The 16,064-nt window shown below is 41.0% G+C and overlaps 1 protein-coding gene across 1 annotated transcript in view; it reads right to left on the bottom strand.

Annotated features, from left to right (window-relative positions):
• The window catches only part of LOC307271431 (unconventional myosin-XVIIIa-like), a gene marked incomplete at its 3' end in the record, with an annotated part of 206,986 nt that overhangs the window by 109,321 nt on the left and 81,601 nt on the right, over nt 1-16,064 (bottom strand). Inside the window, exons 10-14 of the mRNA XM_080053890.1 lie at nt 14,904-15,048; nt 11,267-11,461; nt 10,060-10,150; nt 9,325-9,517; nt 7,935-8,021 (exon numbers count right to left, since the gene is read on the bottom strand). Coding sequence (XP_079910016.1) covers nt 7,935-8,021; nt 9,325-9,517; nt 10,060-10,150; nt 11,267-11,461; nt 14,904-15,048 — 711 coding nt within the window. The remainder of the gene's footprint in view (nt 1-7,934; nt 8,022-9,324; nt 9,518-10,059; nt 10,151-11,266; nt 11,462-14,903; nt 15,049-16,064) is intronic.

Raw genomic sequence — 16,064 nt, 5'->3', positions numbered from 1 at the left:
CAGCTGTCCTCTTCTGATTCTGCAGAAACTCATGTGGAGTAACCCCATTGTTTCTCAATCTATTTCCAATTTAAGTTGTATAACTCAAGCAGTTTATTTTTCACTGTACAAACGGGGAACAGGGTGGGTGATTAGTAGAGATCCTTCACTGGACGGGGTGAGGTGTTGCCCTTATCTATAAATCTATTTTCAACCTGAGCTCGAAGAATGACTTTAAATGTGATTCATTCGAAGCTCTGGTAATGAGGCCACCTCCTGCAAATCAGAACAATGGCTTTCATTGGGAGGGTTTCAATTTGGTGGTGGTCTATAGGCCCCCCGGCCCATACTCACAATTTATAGAACAATTTAGTGACTTTCTTGCGGATCTTATCACCCATTCTGATAAAATCCTAATGATCGGTGATTTCAATATTCACCTCAATAAGGCAGCCGATCCCTTAAGGAAAGCCTTTGTTAATATAATTGATAACTTTGGTTTCAACCAATTTGTAAATGAACCTGTGATGGAAACACCCTCGACCTCGTCCTCTCCCGTGGGATTTCTGTAATGGACATAAGTGTTTCTCCTGTCACTTCTGTAGTATCTGACCATTTTCTTATTTCTTTCGAGGTTGCCCTGGACTGCCCTAGCTTGATTCCAATTAATATGTCTGATGTTGGACAAATTACAAAAGGAAATATTAGAACAAATGAGCCACAATCACAAAGAGCATAACTAACTGGATAGATGCAACAGGCTCTGCCACAGCAAATACATGATAACTGTCTGCCTTTGTTTCTATTTATGGGTAAATATTCAATCTGACAGAAAGTCAGATGAACAGTAAAATAAGACCCTTTGAAGGACAGTCAAGTGAAAGTAATCGGAACAAGCTCATCATTTTGCAGAAGGGCGAGCTTGTTAAAAAGCATATATATTCCATGTACTTCAACTGGAGTGTAGGGCACTTCATAACACACATAAAAATTAAGCATTGTCACTAGAATTACCCTGCGTAGAGTTTAACCCACTGGGCCTGTTATAATATTAGGCACACTTGTACCGCTAAGGTCCGTAAAAAGGATTTTAAGGAAAGATTGGAAGAACCTTTATCACAGGCAGAAATAGCTGCAGCCATCTCTTCGATGCAATCAGGCAAATGTCCAAGCCATGACGGCTTCCCTGCAAAGTTTTTTTTATGTTTTCTGTACTTCTTTCCCCACAGTTTTCCCCACAGTTGTCTTCCGTTCTATCTGAATCCTACAGACAAGGCTCTCTCCCTCCATCCTTATCACTCTTATTGCCAAAAAAGATAAAGATCCAACCGAATGCGCTTCATACAGACCAGTTTTCCTCCTTAACACAGATGCTAAAATCTTAGCTAAGGTTCTAGCTCGGAGACTAGAGACTGTCCTCCCTACGGTTATATCTGAGGACCAGACTGGTTTTGTGAAGAGCAGACATTCTTTCTTTAACGTACTTCGATTATTAGATATAATTTACTCTGCTTCCGAGGACATCCCTGAGTGTGTCGTGTCAATTGATGCAGAAAAAGCATTTGACCATGTCGAGTGGGGTTATCTATGGGCGGCTCTTGACAAATTTGGTTTCGGGTCAAACTTTATATCGTGGATCAGGTTACTATACTCTCACCCTTTAGCCTCAGTTCGGACAAATTCTCAGATTTCCAAGCCGTTCGACTTACATCGTGGAACCCGCCAGGGGTAACTTCTCCCTGCTGAGCCCCATTGCATCAAACCAGCTTTTCAGACCATCAACCCAAGATCCTGTCTTTAAAGAATGGCATAAGAAGGGTATTGTGCGCTTCAAGAACCTGTATATGGGTAACACTTTAGCATCATTTGAACAACTAAGCAACAAATTTGGTCTTCCAAGGTCAGATTTTTTCAGATATTTGCAAACAAGACATTCTATGCTATCCAAATTGACCAGCTCTTCTATACCAGCAGACACAACCCTTGTTCTTTCTATCAACCCATCTCAAAAGAGATCTTTTTTTTTAACCTTTATTTCTACAGGTAAATCCCATTGAGACCGAAGACTCTTTTGCAAGGGAGACCTGTTTTCCTTTCCCACGTTACCATTCACACACACATTCATACACCGATAGCAGGCTAACTATCGACATCGACATTCACACAAGGCAAGGTGGGTTAAGTGTCTTGCCCAAGGACACAACAACTATGACACAGGTGGCAGGGCGGGGATCGAACCTCCAACCCTTTGATCATCGGCCGACCCACTCTACCAACTGAGCCACAGTCGCCCCAACCTGCGTCATCTGTGTTCTATGGCAGGATGTTGGATCTAAGACATGCCTCTATGGACAAGATCAAAGCAGCATGGGAAGGGGACCTGGGCTTCTCTTTAGCGGAAGATACATGGAGCTCCATTCTTAAACATGTTAATTCCACCTCTATATGCGCTCGACATTGCCTGATCCAATTCAAAGTGGTTCATAGGGCTCATATCTCAAAAGCCAAATTATCCACAATTTACCCTGATGTTAGTCCACTTTGCGTAAGATGTAACATCTATATGAAGCCTCTCTACTTCATATGTATTGGTTGTGCCCCAGCCTTAACAAATTCTGGGTAGAGGTCTTCCAAACATTATCTCGGTGTTAAACATAAATTTGGAACTAAAACCTTTAATTGCACTTTTTGGGGTCACTGAGGAGGTGGTTGGATTAACTGCAGTTAAGCGACGTAGCTCTCTACCTACCCTCGTTTTTGCCTCTCTTCTGGCTCGGCGAACCATTTTGTTGAGGTGGAGGGAACCTGTCCCGCCCACTCATACACAATGGCTGAGAGATGTTATATCCTGCCTTAAGCTGGAGAAAATTAGGTACTCGCTTCGGCATTCCAGTGCAGGGTTTCAAAAAGCATGGGGACCTTTTCTGGCCTCATTTCAGGCTCTGTGAACTGGCAGTGACTTGGGAGGGATTATTTTTGGGTATTTTGATGTTTTTTTTCTATTGTTTGTTTTGAAGTGCCATAAGTTGTTTTTCAACTATTCATTTCATTTCAATTATATGTAACAAAATAGCAACCTGGCACTTTGTAATATTATAAAACCAAATAAAAATATTTTGATTCAAAAAATGCTGGCAAAACCAGCTTTAAGACAGAAAATAACATGGAGCCTCAAATGAATCACACCAAATTCCCTTACAATAAACTAACTATTTATATTGTGGCAAACAGGATTTGCCTTATCTTTGTTACACAACAATCAACACATAAGAATACACTCTGTCACCATAGTTAATCTTGTGTTCACGCGCACGCACGCACGCACGCACGCACGCACGCACGCACGCACGCACGCACGCACGCACGCACGCACGCACGCACGCACGCACGCACGCACGCACGCACGCACGCACACACACACACACACACACACACACACACACACACACACACACACACACACACACACACACACACACACACACACACACACACACACACACACACACACACACACACACACACACACACACACACACACACACACACACACACACACACACACACCTCAGTCGTGCACAGGAACATAATTTTGCAAAATGGGACGATAGTGGAGGAAGCAGGTGAGTGTGTTGTTTCGGCGCTGATCTGCTATAATCACTACATTCACCTCATGTGTGTCGGCCAGAACAACACGCAGCATTCAAAAACCGTGAAAACAGCAATAGACAAAAGCACATTATTAACTTGAGGTGACTCTGCAGTGACAATCCGCCAACCGCGGCCATTAATCAGCACGCACATAAAGCAATGCAAATGGCTGTAAAACAACGGTTGGCAAACTCTGTGAATGTATTTAAAAAGTGATTCACACAAAGAGTAGGCACATTAACACGGTAAAATAATAGTACTGCGGCTGCGGCTACTTGAACGCTCCGCTGCAGGGCCGTAGCACCAAATTCTGGGCCCCTATACAGAAGTCCGGAATCTTCATCTTCTTCATCAGGCATACGTTTCCTTTTCCGTTTCCGCTTCCCTTCACTTTGAAACTGAGTAGGGATGTCCATGCTTTGGGCTACTAGCGAGGCCTCAGCAAGAAGAGTGTCCCATTCACCCCGCATAGCCTGCATATTCTCCTGTAGTGCTTTAATGTTTGCTGCCTGAATATCCAGGGATAGATTACCTGTCTGAAGAATCAGGTTGCGATGTTCGATTGACTGTAGCACTTTAACCCACACAGTAAGCAAAATCACTGCATCAAAGGTGTGGAAATAGGTTTTTAAACTTTTAGCCTCTGATTTGGCATCACTTGTCAGATTGCATGTGCTTTCAACACGTTCCAGTGCCACCAGAATAGAGGGCAAACGAGTGGCCACGGCTTTTACGGCAGCAATTTTAGCACTCCATCTAGTGTCCGAGGGACGATGAAGTGAGCATCCAGTTTCTTGCTTGAGGATTGCCCATCGCTCTGGACTGGGACTGAAGAAGTTGTAAAGCCGATTAACAAAGCCCAAAAATGCTGCCACTTCAGTGCTTGACTGAGCTGCATGTACTCCCACCAAATTGAGCGTATGAGCAGCACACGGGGAGTACAAAGCAAATTGATTAGAGTTTAAAATATTGGCCTGCACTCCTTTAACCTTTCCAGACATATTGGCTCCATTGTCGTACCCTTGCCCTCTACAGTCTTCTAATGGTATGCCTCTGGCTTGCAGAACCTCACAAATCATCTCAGCAATTTCTCTGCCTGTCTTTTTAAAGAAGTCTTTCAATTGGCAGAATCTTTCTGATATCTTCCAAACTTCTCCATCTTGATGTGTGTATCGGATCAATAAGACATTCTGTTCAGTGTGTGACACGTCTGGGGTTGAGTCACATATTATGGAATAGTAGATGGAAGCTTCCCTTTCTGCCATGATAGTATTTAGCACTTGTTCACCACAGAGATTGATGAATTCATTTTGTGTGTCAGGACTCAGATAGTGTGTTAATCTTGTTCCTTTTTTATGTTGCCTTATCATCTCCAAGTGGTCATGTAAAATGTGATCATAATGGGTCAGCAACTCCAATGTGCCAAGAAAATTCCCATTATGGACATCATCTAAGTCAGGGGTGCCCACTGTTTTTCAGCTTGTGAGCTACTTTTAAAATGACCAAGTCAAAGTGAGCTACCACCTACTATTAGGGGTCAAAAGTCACGGTTCGGTACGTACCTCGGTTTTTAAGTCACGGTTCTGTTCTGTACGATACGGTTCTCAGTTAAGAGGAAACATGTCTGCAGAATTGCAGCCTAAAGGTATTTTCCAGTATAGAAAAGAAAAAAACTGCTGCATACAACCAAAGTCTCCAAAAAATAAAATACTTCTTAAATAAAAGTGAAAGTTCTGCACCGCAAACCAAACAAGCCTGTACATATTTATTTAAACATATTGAAAATGAATGTACAATATAAGTTGGTGTACCCTGCATAACTGCATGAACCTAGGGATGCACCGATCCACTATTTTTAGTTCCGATCCGATTCCGATATCTGGGTTTTGGATATCGGTCGATACCGATACTGTCCGATACAATATCATAATTGTTATAAATTTTTTTGTTGGTGGTAATGTTATGTATTAGGCTAGGAAGGCTTAAGCAATTCTAATTTAAAAGAGCAAGAAATATACACAAATGCATATAGGTTTATCTTAAAGGCAGAATTATAGTCATACAAAAAAAATCCTTCTCAATGATCACTTCTGTCCCACTAGAATATGTGGTGGTCTGTTTGTCTGAACAGTCTTCCTCTCTCTGGCTGTATTTTACATAGTAGAATTTGTCACAGTGCAGAAGCCTCTCCACTTCCTTGACTTGGATTAGCTTTGGTTAGCTCACTGGCTAACAAACTGATGTGTACTGTATGTCAAAATAGAAAGTGGTGTCCTCTCTCCCTCCACCGAACGTCGGCGCATGCACCGTAAGAATGCCACGCGATCGACCCACACTACCCTCGCCCACTAAGTCGATCGCGATCGAATGGTCGATCGCGATCGACCTAGTGGGCACCCCTGATCTAAGTCAACAGTATTGCCTCTGAAAGCAAGGTTTCTTGATGCCAAATGAAGGGTCACATCCAAAAGCCTCTCCAGAAGCAGTCTATTCTTTTCTATTTCACTTTGCATCTGTTCCTGAAGGTGACTATCAACTCCACTGGCTGTCAAAAGTGAGTGCTGGAGGTTTTTCCATTTCAAATAGCACTGTTTATGGGCCATGCCTGTCTCGTGTTCTGGTTATTTTTTGTACATGTTGCGCCATCTCGTGTACTTTAATCCATCCTAGCTGTTCAGGGTACTTTTGGATGACTTTGACAGCTCATGAGAGAACAGTAGGCATGGGATGCAATAAAAAGCCTTGGCACTCTCACTGTGAATAAGCCAATCTCTTCTGATTTTCTCACGGCCATTAGCTGACTTTGCGAATTGAAGATACAGTGGCTTGCAAAAGTATTCATACCCCTTGAAATGTACCACACGTACATTTATTTTATTGGGATTTTATGTGATACACCAACACAAAGTGGCGCAACATTGTGAAGTGGAATGAAAATGAAACGTGGTTTTGATTTTATTTTTTGTAAATAAAAAACTGAAAGGTGTGGCGTGCTAAAGTATTCAGCCCCCTGAGTCAATGCTTTGTAGAACCACCTATCACTGCCATTACAGCTGCAAATCTATTGGAGTATTTCTCTACCAGCTTTGCACATCTACAGACTGATATATTTTCCATTTTGTCCATTCTTCTTTGCAAAATAGCTCAAGGTTCAGATTCAGCATCAGATTGGATGGAGAGCGTCTGTCAACAGCAATTTTCAAGTATTTCTCAATATTCTCAATTGTTTTTAGGTCTGGACTTTGACTGGGCCATTCTAACACATGACTATGCTTTGATTTAAACCATTTCATGGTAGATCTGGTTGTATGTTTAGGGTAGTTTTACTTCTGGAAGGTGAACCTACACCCAGTCTCAAGTCGTTTGCAGACCCTAACAGGTTTTCTGCCCTGTATTTGGCTCAATCTATCTTCCCATCAACTCTAACCAGCTCCCCTTTACCTGCTGAAGAAAAGCATCTCCATAGCATGATGCTGCCACCACCACCATGTTTCACTGTGGTGATGGTGTGTTCAGGGTGGTTTGTAGTGTTAGTTTCCGCCACACATTGCATTTTGCATTCAGGCCAAAAACTTCACGTTTGGTCTCATCTATGCATGGCTTTTGGCAAGGGTGGAGGAAGGTGCTCTGTTCAGATGAGATCAACATTGAAGTTTTTGGCCTGAATGCAAAATGCAATGAGTGGTGGAAAACTAACACTGCACATCAGCGAATTTCGCCGAAAGGTGACGAGTTTGCATGCCTGATATTTGTATTAATGTGTCACCGAGTACGATAGATTTTAAGGCCCAAAAAAAAACACCCTTGTATGTGAACGTAATTACCTATAGGCTTCACTCCACACAAACATGAACTGATCCACTTTGGTTCAGTTCCATTCCATCCCATTTCGCTAACTGGGATTTGGATATCGGCCGATACCGATACTGTCCGATATCATAAATACTAAACCCTTTCTGTTGGTGGTGATATTATGTGTAACGTTAGGAAAGCTTAAGCAACACAGCAATTCTAAGAGCAATAAAAAGGTTGATCTGAACTGCTTTGAACGGTTTTGAATACAGCAGAAACTCAACTTTTTAATTGCTAAATCATTTTTAACATGTGCTATATCACATACTGTAGCTATGGTCTTAGAATTCTGATTTATTTCAGTAGATCAGATAAGTTGATTGCAGCCATATCGGACCCCATACCGATATTGGATCGGTCCCAACCCTACAAACACATGCCTTCACCCAGACCATACATCATGACACCACATGGACAGATACACAGTGTAGTGAGGTGTGTGTTGTGCTTACCAGAGCTTGGCTTGAGGCTTGGTCAATAGCTGCTACAGACAGTGAGGTACTGGACTCTATGTCATCTAAAGCAAGCTCTATGTTTTCCTATAGAAGCAGGAAGGGATAAAGGATTAGGTTAGTAACTACATGAGGTGTACCATCAGAAGATGAGACCATTCACAAATCACAATACTGCTAATTATACAATTGGGTTTGTATGAGAAATGCATTTGTTGGTAATGTGTCTGTTTAGATTTTTCAGAGCACAAGTGTTATTTAGTTAGTAGGTCTTAGAATATAAAGACTTAATAACTGAGTCAAGTGGAAAAGACGTGCAGTATTTTTTTTTTTAAGAGATTGATGCAGATAGTTTAGTTTTTTTTCTTCGTCCAGGGTTTTTAAGAGAACTGTCTTTGAGACATTCCCCTCCAAAAACAATGGAGGTGAATGGAAGTCAGGATATATTACCCAGACCCTTCAACACTTGTCTTTGGAACTACGGAAGAGTATTAGGGCCATGGGGAAGAAAAAAAATATGAGAGGAGGATTTTCTTTCTTTTATTATGCACATGCAAAAAAAATTTGAAATTCAATTTCTAGAATAAAGATGAAGCTAAGGAAAACTTCAGTTTTAGCCTCCATTCTTTAACCTGAGATGAATCCACTGTATAGTCTAGTTTATCTCAGAGTCTAAAGATTCTTTACACAGACTTAATAAGGGGAGGCGCTGGTGGTGTAGTGGTTAGAGCGTCCCCCTAGGGCCTAGAGGCTCAGGCCTCGCAGCAGACCCGGTCATTCTCTGCATGTCTTCCCCTCTTTACTCCATTTCAACTCTGTCACTCCAGTATTTCTAATAAAGCAAAAAACGCAAAAAAAAAAAATCATCTTTGCAGCTAAATTTTTTTTAAACACAGACTTGAGAGGTCAAAAAACAGAGGATCAGTCGCTCCACGCTGTAATTTAAGTTTTCCTTAACCCTTCCCTTAACTTCCCTTTAGCTTCGTCTTTATTCAATTTTGGTTTTATTTTGCAAGTGCACAAGTGGGCGGGAGCTCTAACCACTACATCACAAGCCCCCAAATATTTTTTTTTTGAGAGGTTATTTTAAAGCTGTGCGCACAAAATATCTTTGATTGGCCTCCACTGTGGTGGTGGAAACAGACATCTCAAACCTGATCACATTAAACCAAAACCATCTGCATGGGTAGACCAAACTGGATTACATTTTATTTTATTTTTGTTGTTATTTGAACCAACCAGCCATGTGTAAGATATGTACGACCATGTATAAGTACGGATACTTTCTAACGTAGATAGAGAAAAGGGCAATGTGCTACTACTATGTGAATGCTGTGTTGATGCCACTGTGTTCTGTGTTAGTGTGGGTCTCTGTGGTTGTCCGCAGCACCTCCTTGTATCGGTCCAACTCCTGGATGAAGGTGCGTTGCTGGTAGAGTGTCTGCAGCCTCTCCTGGGTGTAGTTGTGGCACAGCTCCTCAAAGGTGGCGCCCCTCTGCTGCTGGGACAGGCCCGGGTTCTGGAAGCCCGGGGTGTCCACGATCAGCAGGGAGCACAGGGAGTGTTGGCTGGACTTCAGAGCCCTGAGACGCGCACGCACAACACGCACACACACACAGACACACACACACACAGATGAGGCTTTAGTGATGAAGCTGAACCCCGGGAAGATAAAGTTGGCATGTTTTATACTGTACATCCAAAACCCTTTAGATGTTTAATAAACAATTAGATGAAAAAGAGAAAAAGCTTTTTCAGTTTTTACATATCCACATTCTAAATATTTGACAGGAAATCCATATACAGAGAAGGTGGAAGGAAAACCTGAAAATACTTTTTTAAGCCAATATATTTAATCTAGCATGTGTGTATGGCAGAGGTTTCCAAACTATACACTCAAAGAAAAAAATAGAGCTACTTTTATGTCCTCGTTCTTTTGTGTGTTTGTTGGATTTAAAATCATTTATGTGTGATTTACTTACTTCTTTGTCAGTATAAATGAATGATCATGCCTGGTATCTACACATAGTGTGGGAAGTGTCAAGATCAATATGTATAATATCTATAATATTGCCTAGTAATAATAATAGTTAGTAATGCTCAACTGCATATTGTGAAGTCTGACCTGTTAATGAGGGAGATGACCAGAGTGAAGAGCTCAGAGTAGAGTCCAGATGCCATGGCCTCCAGACACTCCAGAGCGGTCACCTTACAGCCTGACAGACACACACAGTGGATCACAGGTACAGACAATAACATCACAATCAAATCCCTTCTAACCAAAGATTCTCAATCTACCACCCTCACAGGTGTCTTACCCCTAGTCTCTAGCACAAAAACATCTAGGAGGCATTTTTTACCTTATTTATTCTGCTTAAATCCTCATTTTTCTGCATATACGCCCGTAAACGGCAAGGTGATGGCCAACAAAAAGATACAGAATACATATATTTATCTACATTTTGCAACTTAGTATTTATTATTTCAGACCCAATCAGTTTAAACAGACTCTGGTTCACTATATGGATGTTATCATTGTAATTTAAACATTGATCATATTTTAATTTTATAATCTAGCCTACTGAGGGCATGTTTTCTCCTTTACTGCGGTTTATTTATTGATTCTATAATGTGTATTCCTTATCTTAATTTGTAGGCATAAAGCATTTTATTTTTCAAAAGTGGAGGGCCCATAACCTTTAAGCCTGTTACATACTCCGCAAGAAGAAAGAACAAAGTTCTCGGTGACAGAGCTGCGAGAAGAAAATGACATTTTCTTCTCTCAGCTCTTGTTTAGCTGTTCTCGCAGCTTGTTCTCGACACATCACCCGGGCCGAACTTTCTTCTCGCAGCTTGTCCGAGAACTATTGTGTGATTGGTCAGTCTGAAGTCAATGAGGAAAGCGAAGTGAAATCAGCTGGCGCTACTGAGTCAAATTACCATGGTAACAATGCGCCGCGGTGAGGAGTTCGGCAGTTGAGTTCTCGTGAAGTATGTAATGTCAGACCAGAAAGAACTTCTCGCAGCTCTGTCACCGAGAACTTTGTTCTTTCTTCTTGCGGAGTATGTAACAGCCTTTAGTGTGAATCGTATTCATCAGTGTTGATTGAAGAATTGTTAAGGAATACTCATACATAAGGAAAACTGCTCACAACACAGAATATTTGGTTCCTGCTTTGCTGTTCCACTTTTGAATATTTTATTTTATTTTGGTAGAGAGTCAGATTAAAACAGTGTACACTACATCTGATCACAGCAAGGGCCTCCCCACATATAAGCAATTAAGTATATGTAAATGGCACAGTGTAAAGTGCACTGGTCTAAAATGTTACCCGAGCCGTCCCCTTGTCCGGCCTCGTCCGGCCCTCCTCTGAAGGAGGCTCCATGCTGCAGTCCTTTGGCCTGCTGTTTGAAGATAGAAGAGGACAGCTCCTCCAGACTGCAGCCCAGCAGGTAGGCTGCCTTCTGGGCCCACTCATGACGGGCAAACTGCCGACGGCCCGCTGGAGACAACAGCAAAGAAAAGGCTATAAAAGATAAACTAATATGCAAGAGGGAGTGCTGAGGAAGCAAGATAATGATGACAGGTAAACTGTCAACTGAGATTCATTAGTAAACCTATATCAATGGCCGAGGAGCAAACCCTCCTATCTGCATCATTTTATCATTTTCACCAAATAATAATAAAAAACTCCAATCTGCAAAATGATGCAGGAAATTTGGACCAACTACATAACAAAGTCCAAAACCTGGACTGTGATGGGTTTTTATGATTTCTCAAAAGAGTGAGACAAGAGTTATATTCTCATGGGCCATCGATATATAGTTTCTGTTCAACTGCAGAAGACTTTTTCTGAGCCATAAGCTTAGTCAAAACACACATTGAGAGTACATTACAGCCTCAACTATAGCTGTATCTTTAAACAAGATAAGCTTGGGACAGGTCTGTGGAAACAAAACTAAGATTTTTTTCCAGCAGTAGAATATTTGGACAACCATGGGCCTGATTCTGTGTGTGTGTGGCTGTGCGCTGCAGAGTAGGGGCTCATTCTACCCCTGGGAAATATGTTTCAGGGACATTTTCTGTCATTTCATTGCAAAAGTATCACATGTTTGGAAATACCTTGTTTTTTCTTTTGAATACCACCATGGTTCTTCAGGTCAAATAGAACACTTTTTTAGACCTTTTCATTATCACATAAAATGAAATTTGAATAGAAATGTTTCCGCATATTGGGAACATTTGGGCTTTTTCCAACTGGATCCACGTGTGAACTCAGAGTGGAAGGAGGACATACAGTTCATAAATAAGACTGAAACAAGACAAGGTCTGAAGTAGAACAAAAAAACCTTCAACCACTTTGTGTTTTCCATTACCTTCATCTCCGTCTGGGTTTGATAGGACGCAGCATGCAAACATGCAAGAGAGGGGGTTAGAGATAACACAGGTTAGGGAGTCAGCAATACACAGTCACACAACATAAAATTAGCATTATGATTAGCATTGAACATCACTGACAACCCAAGCCTCTGCTTGTGAAGAGCACGCTGAGCAGTTAGACGGCTTACTGTTGGGACAACAACAAGCCCATGTTATTTATAAGGATACTCTGGAATGCCAGGAATCACAATAGACCAAACTAAAAGAATGTCCTGTAAAGCCTTGTTTACACTGAGCGGTGCGGTTTGGTTTGGTGCAGCTCTGTGCACTTTTATTCACGTTTCCATTGTCAAAAGTTGGGAAGGGTCCCAGAATAAGCGAGCAGACCACCTATTTTTTGGGACCCTTCCGTTTGGGGTACCAAGCCATCCCAAAGGGTCCTTAATTAGGATAGTCAGCATAAACCCCGCCTATCAACAGGGTAGTGTCTGCTGCGGAAATGCAAGTCAGATCTAGTGTAACCGAGCAGACTGGAACCGTGCTGTGCCAACCGGAAGCGCACCACCCAGTGGAAAGGAGGCTTAGGTTAAGAAAGCTTACAAAATGAATAACTGTTATGAATATTAACATTAACCTTTAGGAGAATAGACCAAAACCAGTCATTCACGCATTTGAAAACATTGGTTTTAGTGTGGGATATTTCTAATCTCCCAAAATAATGTTGAGATGCTAATAATAATAGCTGGGACAAATGAGTTGAGGCCAACATCTGTCCGGTTTAGACAATTTGCCTGTAATAGGCTTCACACATTGAGCATATTACGTGTCTATAAATGTCTGCTATCTACAGGTCATATTTTCAACAAAGAATGCTTAAAGAGCTACTTTATCGATGGAAATATGAGGGTCTATTGAACTCTGAGATCCTATGTAGTATAAATGTCCAAACATTTTAGAAATCGGTTCATCCTAGCCTGAGAAAAGGCAGAAAGAGTGTTTTATGGTCTCACTGTCTAACCCTTCATTTTCCCATGTGTGACATCACGCATTATAAAATGTAGGGTTAGGATTAACAGGACAGCTGGGCCAAGGAAAGACTGAGGGAAGAAAAACCTTATTCATTATATTATAATAGTGATTTTATAATGATAGAACGCAGGTTCCGTATGGGTGAAATATTCCTTTAAGGGTTTTTTCAGGGTTTGAGTCTGTTTGGTCTTGGGTCATTACAATGATGTTTAAGACAAATTGTGTTCCATTTTTTGGCACTTAAAATGGTCTCTAAGGTTTTGTACATGACAATTCCCCCCGCACAATGTCCAGACCATAGAGAAATGCTTTCAAAATCCAGTGGAGATACTTTGTGACTTGGATGGGTATAGTCAAAGCTATTTGCATGGTTCTGCTATACCTACGCTATGCTATTTAGGAGAGGTTAGAAACAGCATCCTATAGAAAAGCCCTGTAGTCCTGTAATGGTTGTAGCAACCAGTATGCTGCTTTTGAGAGCCTGAGCATTCAAATGTCAAGCCTGACACCTAGTGGCAACTTCAGTCACATGTTTCACTTGAGTGGTAAGGAGGATTTGCATTCACTACTGTACCAGTTGTGCTAATGTGAGCAGGGCAATAATGTCATTAGTGTTGAAGTAATAAGGCCATGAAAATAGACACATGGTTGGCAGAACAGAAAAGCAATATCATGGTCAAATATAAGAAAAAATCCCTTGTTAAATGTGAAGAGACAAAGATATGACGATAAGAAAGGAAGAGTAAAAGCTAACCTGAACACAAGCTAAGTTGTATTCACAATGTGAAGTAACACATTAAGACTATAGATTTCTCTCTGTGGACGACAGGGGTAAAACTGTTGATGATGGCGTATGGTAAAGTGTTAAAATAAGGCACTGTTACTCTTGCTATACAAAACTATACCAACATCTTTCCTGGCACAGTCTAAACAAACAAATGACAGTGTACACTTCACTAAATTGAGATTAATTAAATGTCCAAGCAATTGGATGATATTGAATGATATTCACCAGGCCTTCCCTATTCAAACATCTCTTCACATCCTAACTTTATCTAACTGGCATGCTTATTGGTCGGTGAAGTCAGCTCTTATGACTGATCTCACTTTATTTAATCAAATGCCTTACAGCATGAGTACATGGATTTGACTGTGTGACATCACAGTCCTCAAGTCACATGGACAAACACAGGAGATTAAAAGAGACATAGCCACGTGGCTTTGGAAGGAGACTCGCATTTCTTTAGTTCACTTTCATACACACTAAAATGATGAGCGATGAAGACAATGAACCAAGTGTTTTGGAGATTTGGTGTGGGAGTGTCATTGGTCTTATTTGAAAGTCTAAGATGAGAAGATCCTCTCAACCATTAACCTTCCTCTTCAAGAACCAAATATGTGAAGGGAATATTTTGGTCAATATGATTGTATGCCTTTTCTTTTAGCGTGCTTATTGGTGGTGTCACCTGGACTTGAGTTGCCACGGACACATGTCTATGTTCTGATGATATAATGACAGGATAGAGTTGATCTGGTATCATCCAGTTGGTAGTCCCTACCTTTAGTGGCCCCGGCTGCCCCCAGGTGATAGACGGCCCCCAGGATGAGCCATAGAGCCTTCTGCTCCTCTCCAGAGATACCCAGCACCTTCATGGCTGCCTGCAGCTTGGTGAACTGCTGTGACGCTCGCTGCTTGTCCTCGGCCTACACCAGAGGACATCACACCAAACGTTACTCAAAATTTAATTACTTTACTAAAACCTACAGTGCTGTGTGAAAGTTTGTGAACCCCTTGAGCATTTTGGAATTTTATTTATTTTTACCATTATTAATTCATTTTTATCAATACCAGTATTTTTTATATGAAATAACAGATGTTTGATTATCAATTCAACATTTTTCTTTTCCAGAAATCAATTGTTAAAAGAGATACAACAAATGATTTGCCAACTGTTGTATGTGCAAAAGTTTGTGAACCCCGAGCTGCATTGCTTAAATCGAGCAGCTTAACACAATCAGGTGGGCCAAACTGATTGATGAAATAGACCAATGTAGTGAGAGATCTTTAGGGAAGAAATTGGGCGGCACTAGATAAAACAAAGATAAAACCAGGTCAGTTACATCTCCAGATGTAATGTTTGGGTTGGCTTTTACCTGAAAAATTACTTTTCTTGTGGCGCTTGTGGATATTTTTGAAGGAAGTCTACTTCTAGGCAGATGTTAAGTCACTCTTAAAGCTCTCCATTTGTAGATGATTTGCCTCACGGTGGACCGATGGAGCAAATTTTTTTTTTATATGAATTTATAGCTGTCCCCAGACAAATGTGCAGCATCACAACTCTCTTCCTGAGATGCTCAGAGATTGGTTTCCATTTTAGCATGTCTGACCTGTATGGGTTCACTTTGGTGAGCCTAAACTGACCTGGTTTTATCTTTGTTTTATCTAGTGCCGCCCAATTTCTTCCCTAAAGATCTCTCTCTACATTGGTCCATTTCATCAATCAATTTGGCCCATCTGATTGTGTTTACCTGCTCCATTTAAGCAATGCAGCTCAGGGTGCACAAACTTTTGCACATACAACAATTGTCAAATAATTTGTTTTATCTGTTTTAACAATTGATTTCTGGAAAAAAAAATGTTTTGAATTGATAAACAAACATCTGTTATTTCATATAAAAAATACTGGTATTGATAAAAATATATTAATTATGGTTAAAAT

The sequence above is a fragment of the Ammodytes marinus genome (assembly GCF_949987685.1).
Source record: "Ammodytes marinus genome assembly, chromosome: 3".
In the NCBI taxonomy this organism is placed as follows: domain Eukaryota; kingdom Metazoa; phylum Chordata; class Actinopteri; order Uranoscopiformes; family Ammodytidae; genus Ammodytes; species Ammodytes marinus.
Note: the sequence above shows the minus strand (reverse complement) of the source record. Positions and strands in the feature narration are given on the sequence as shown.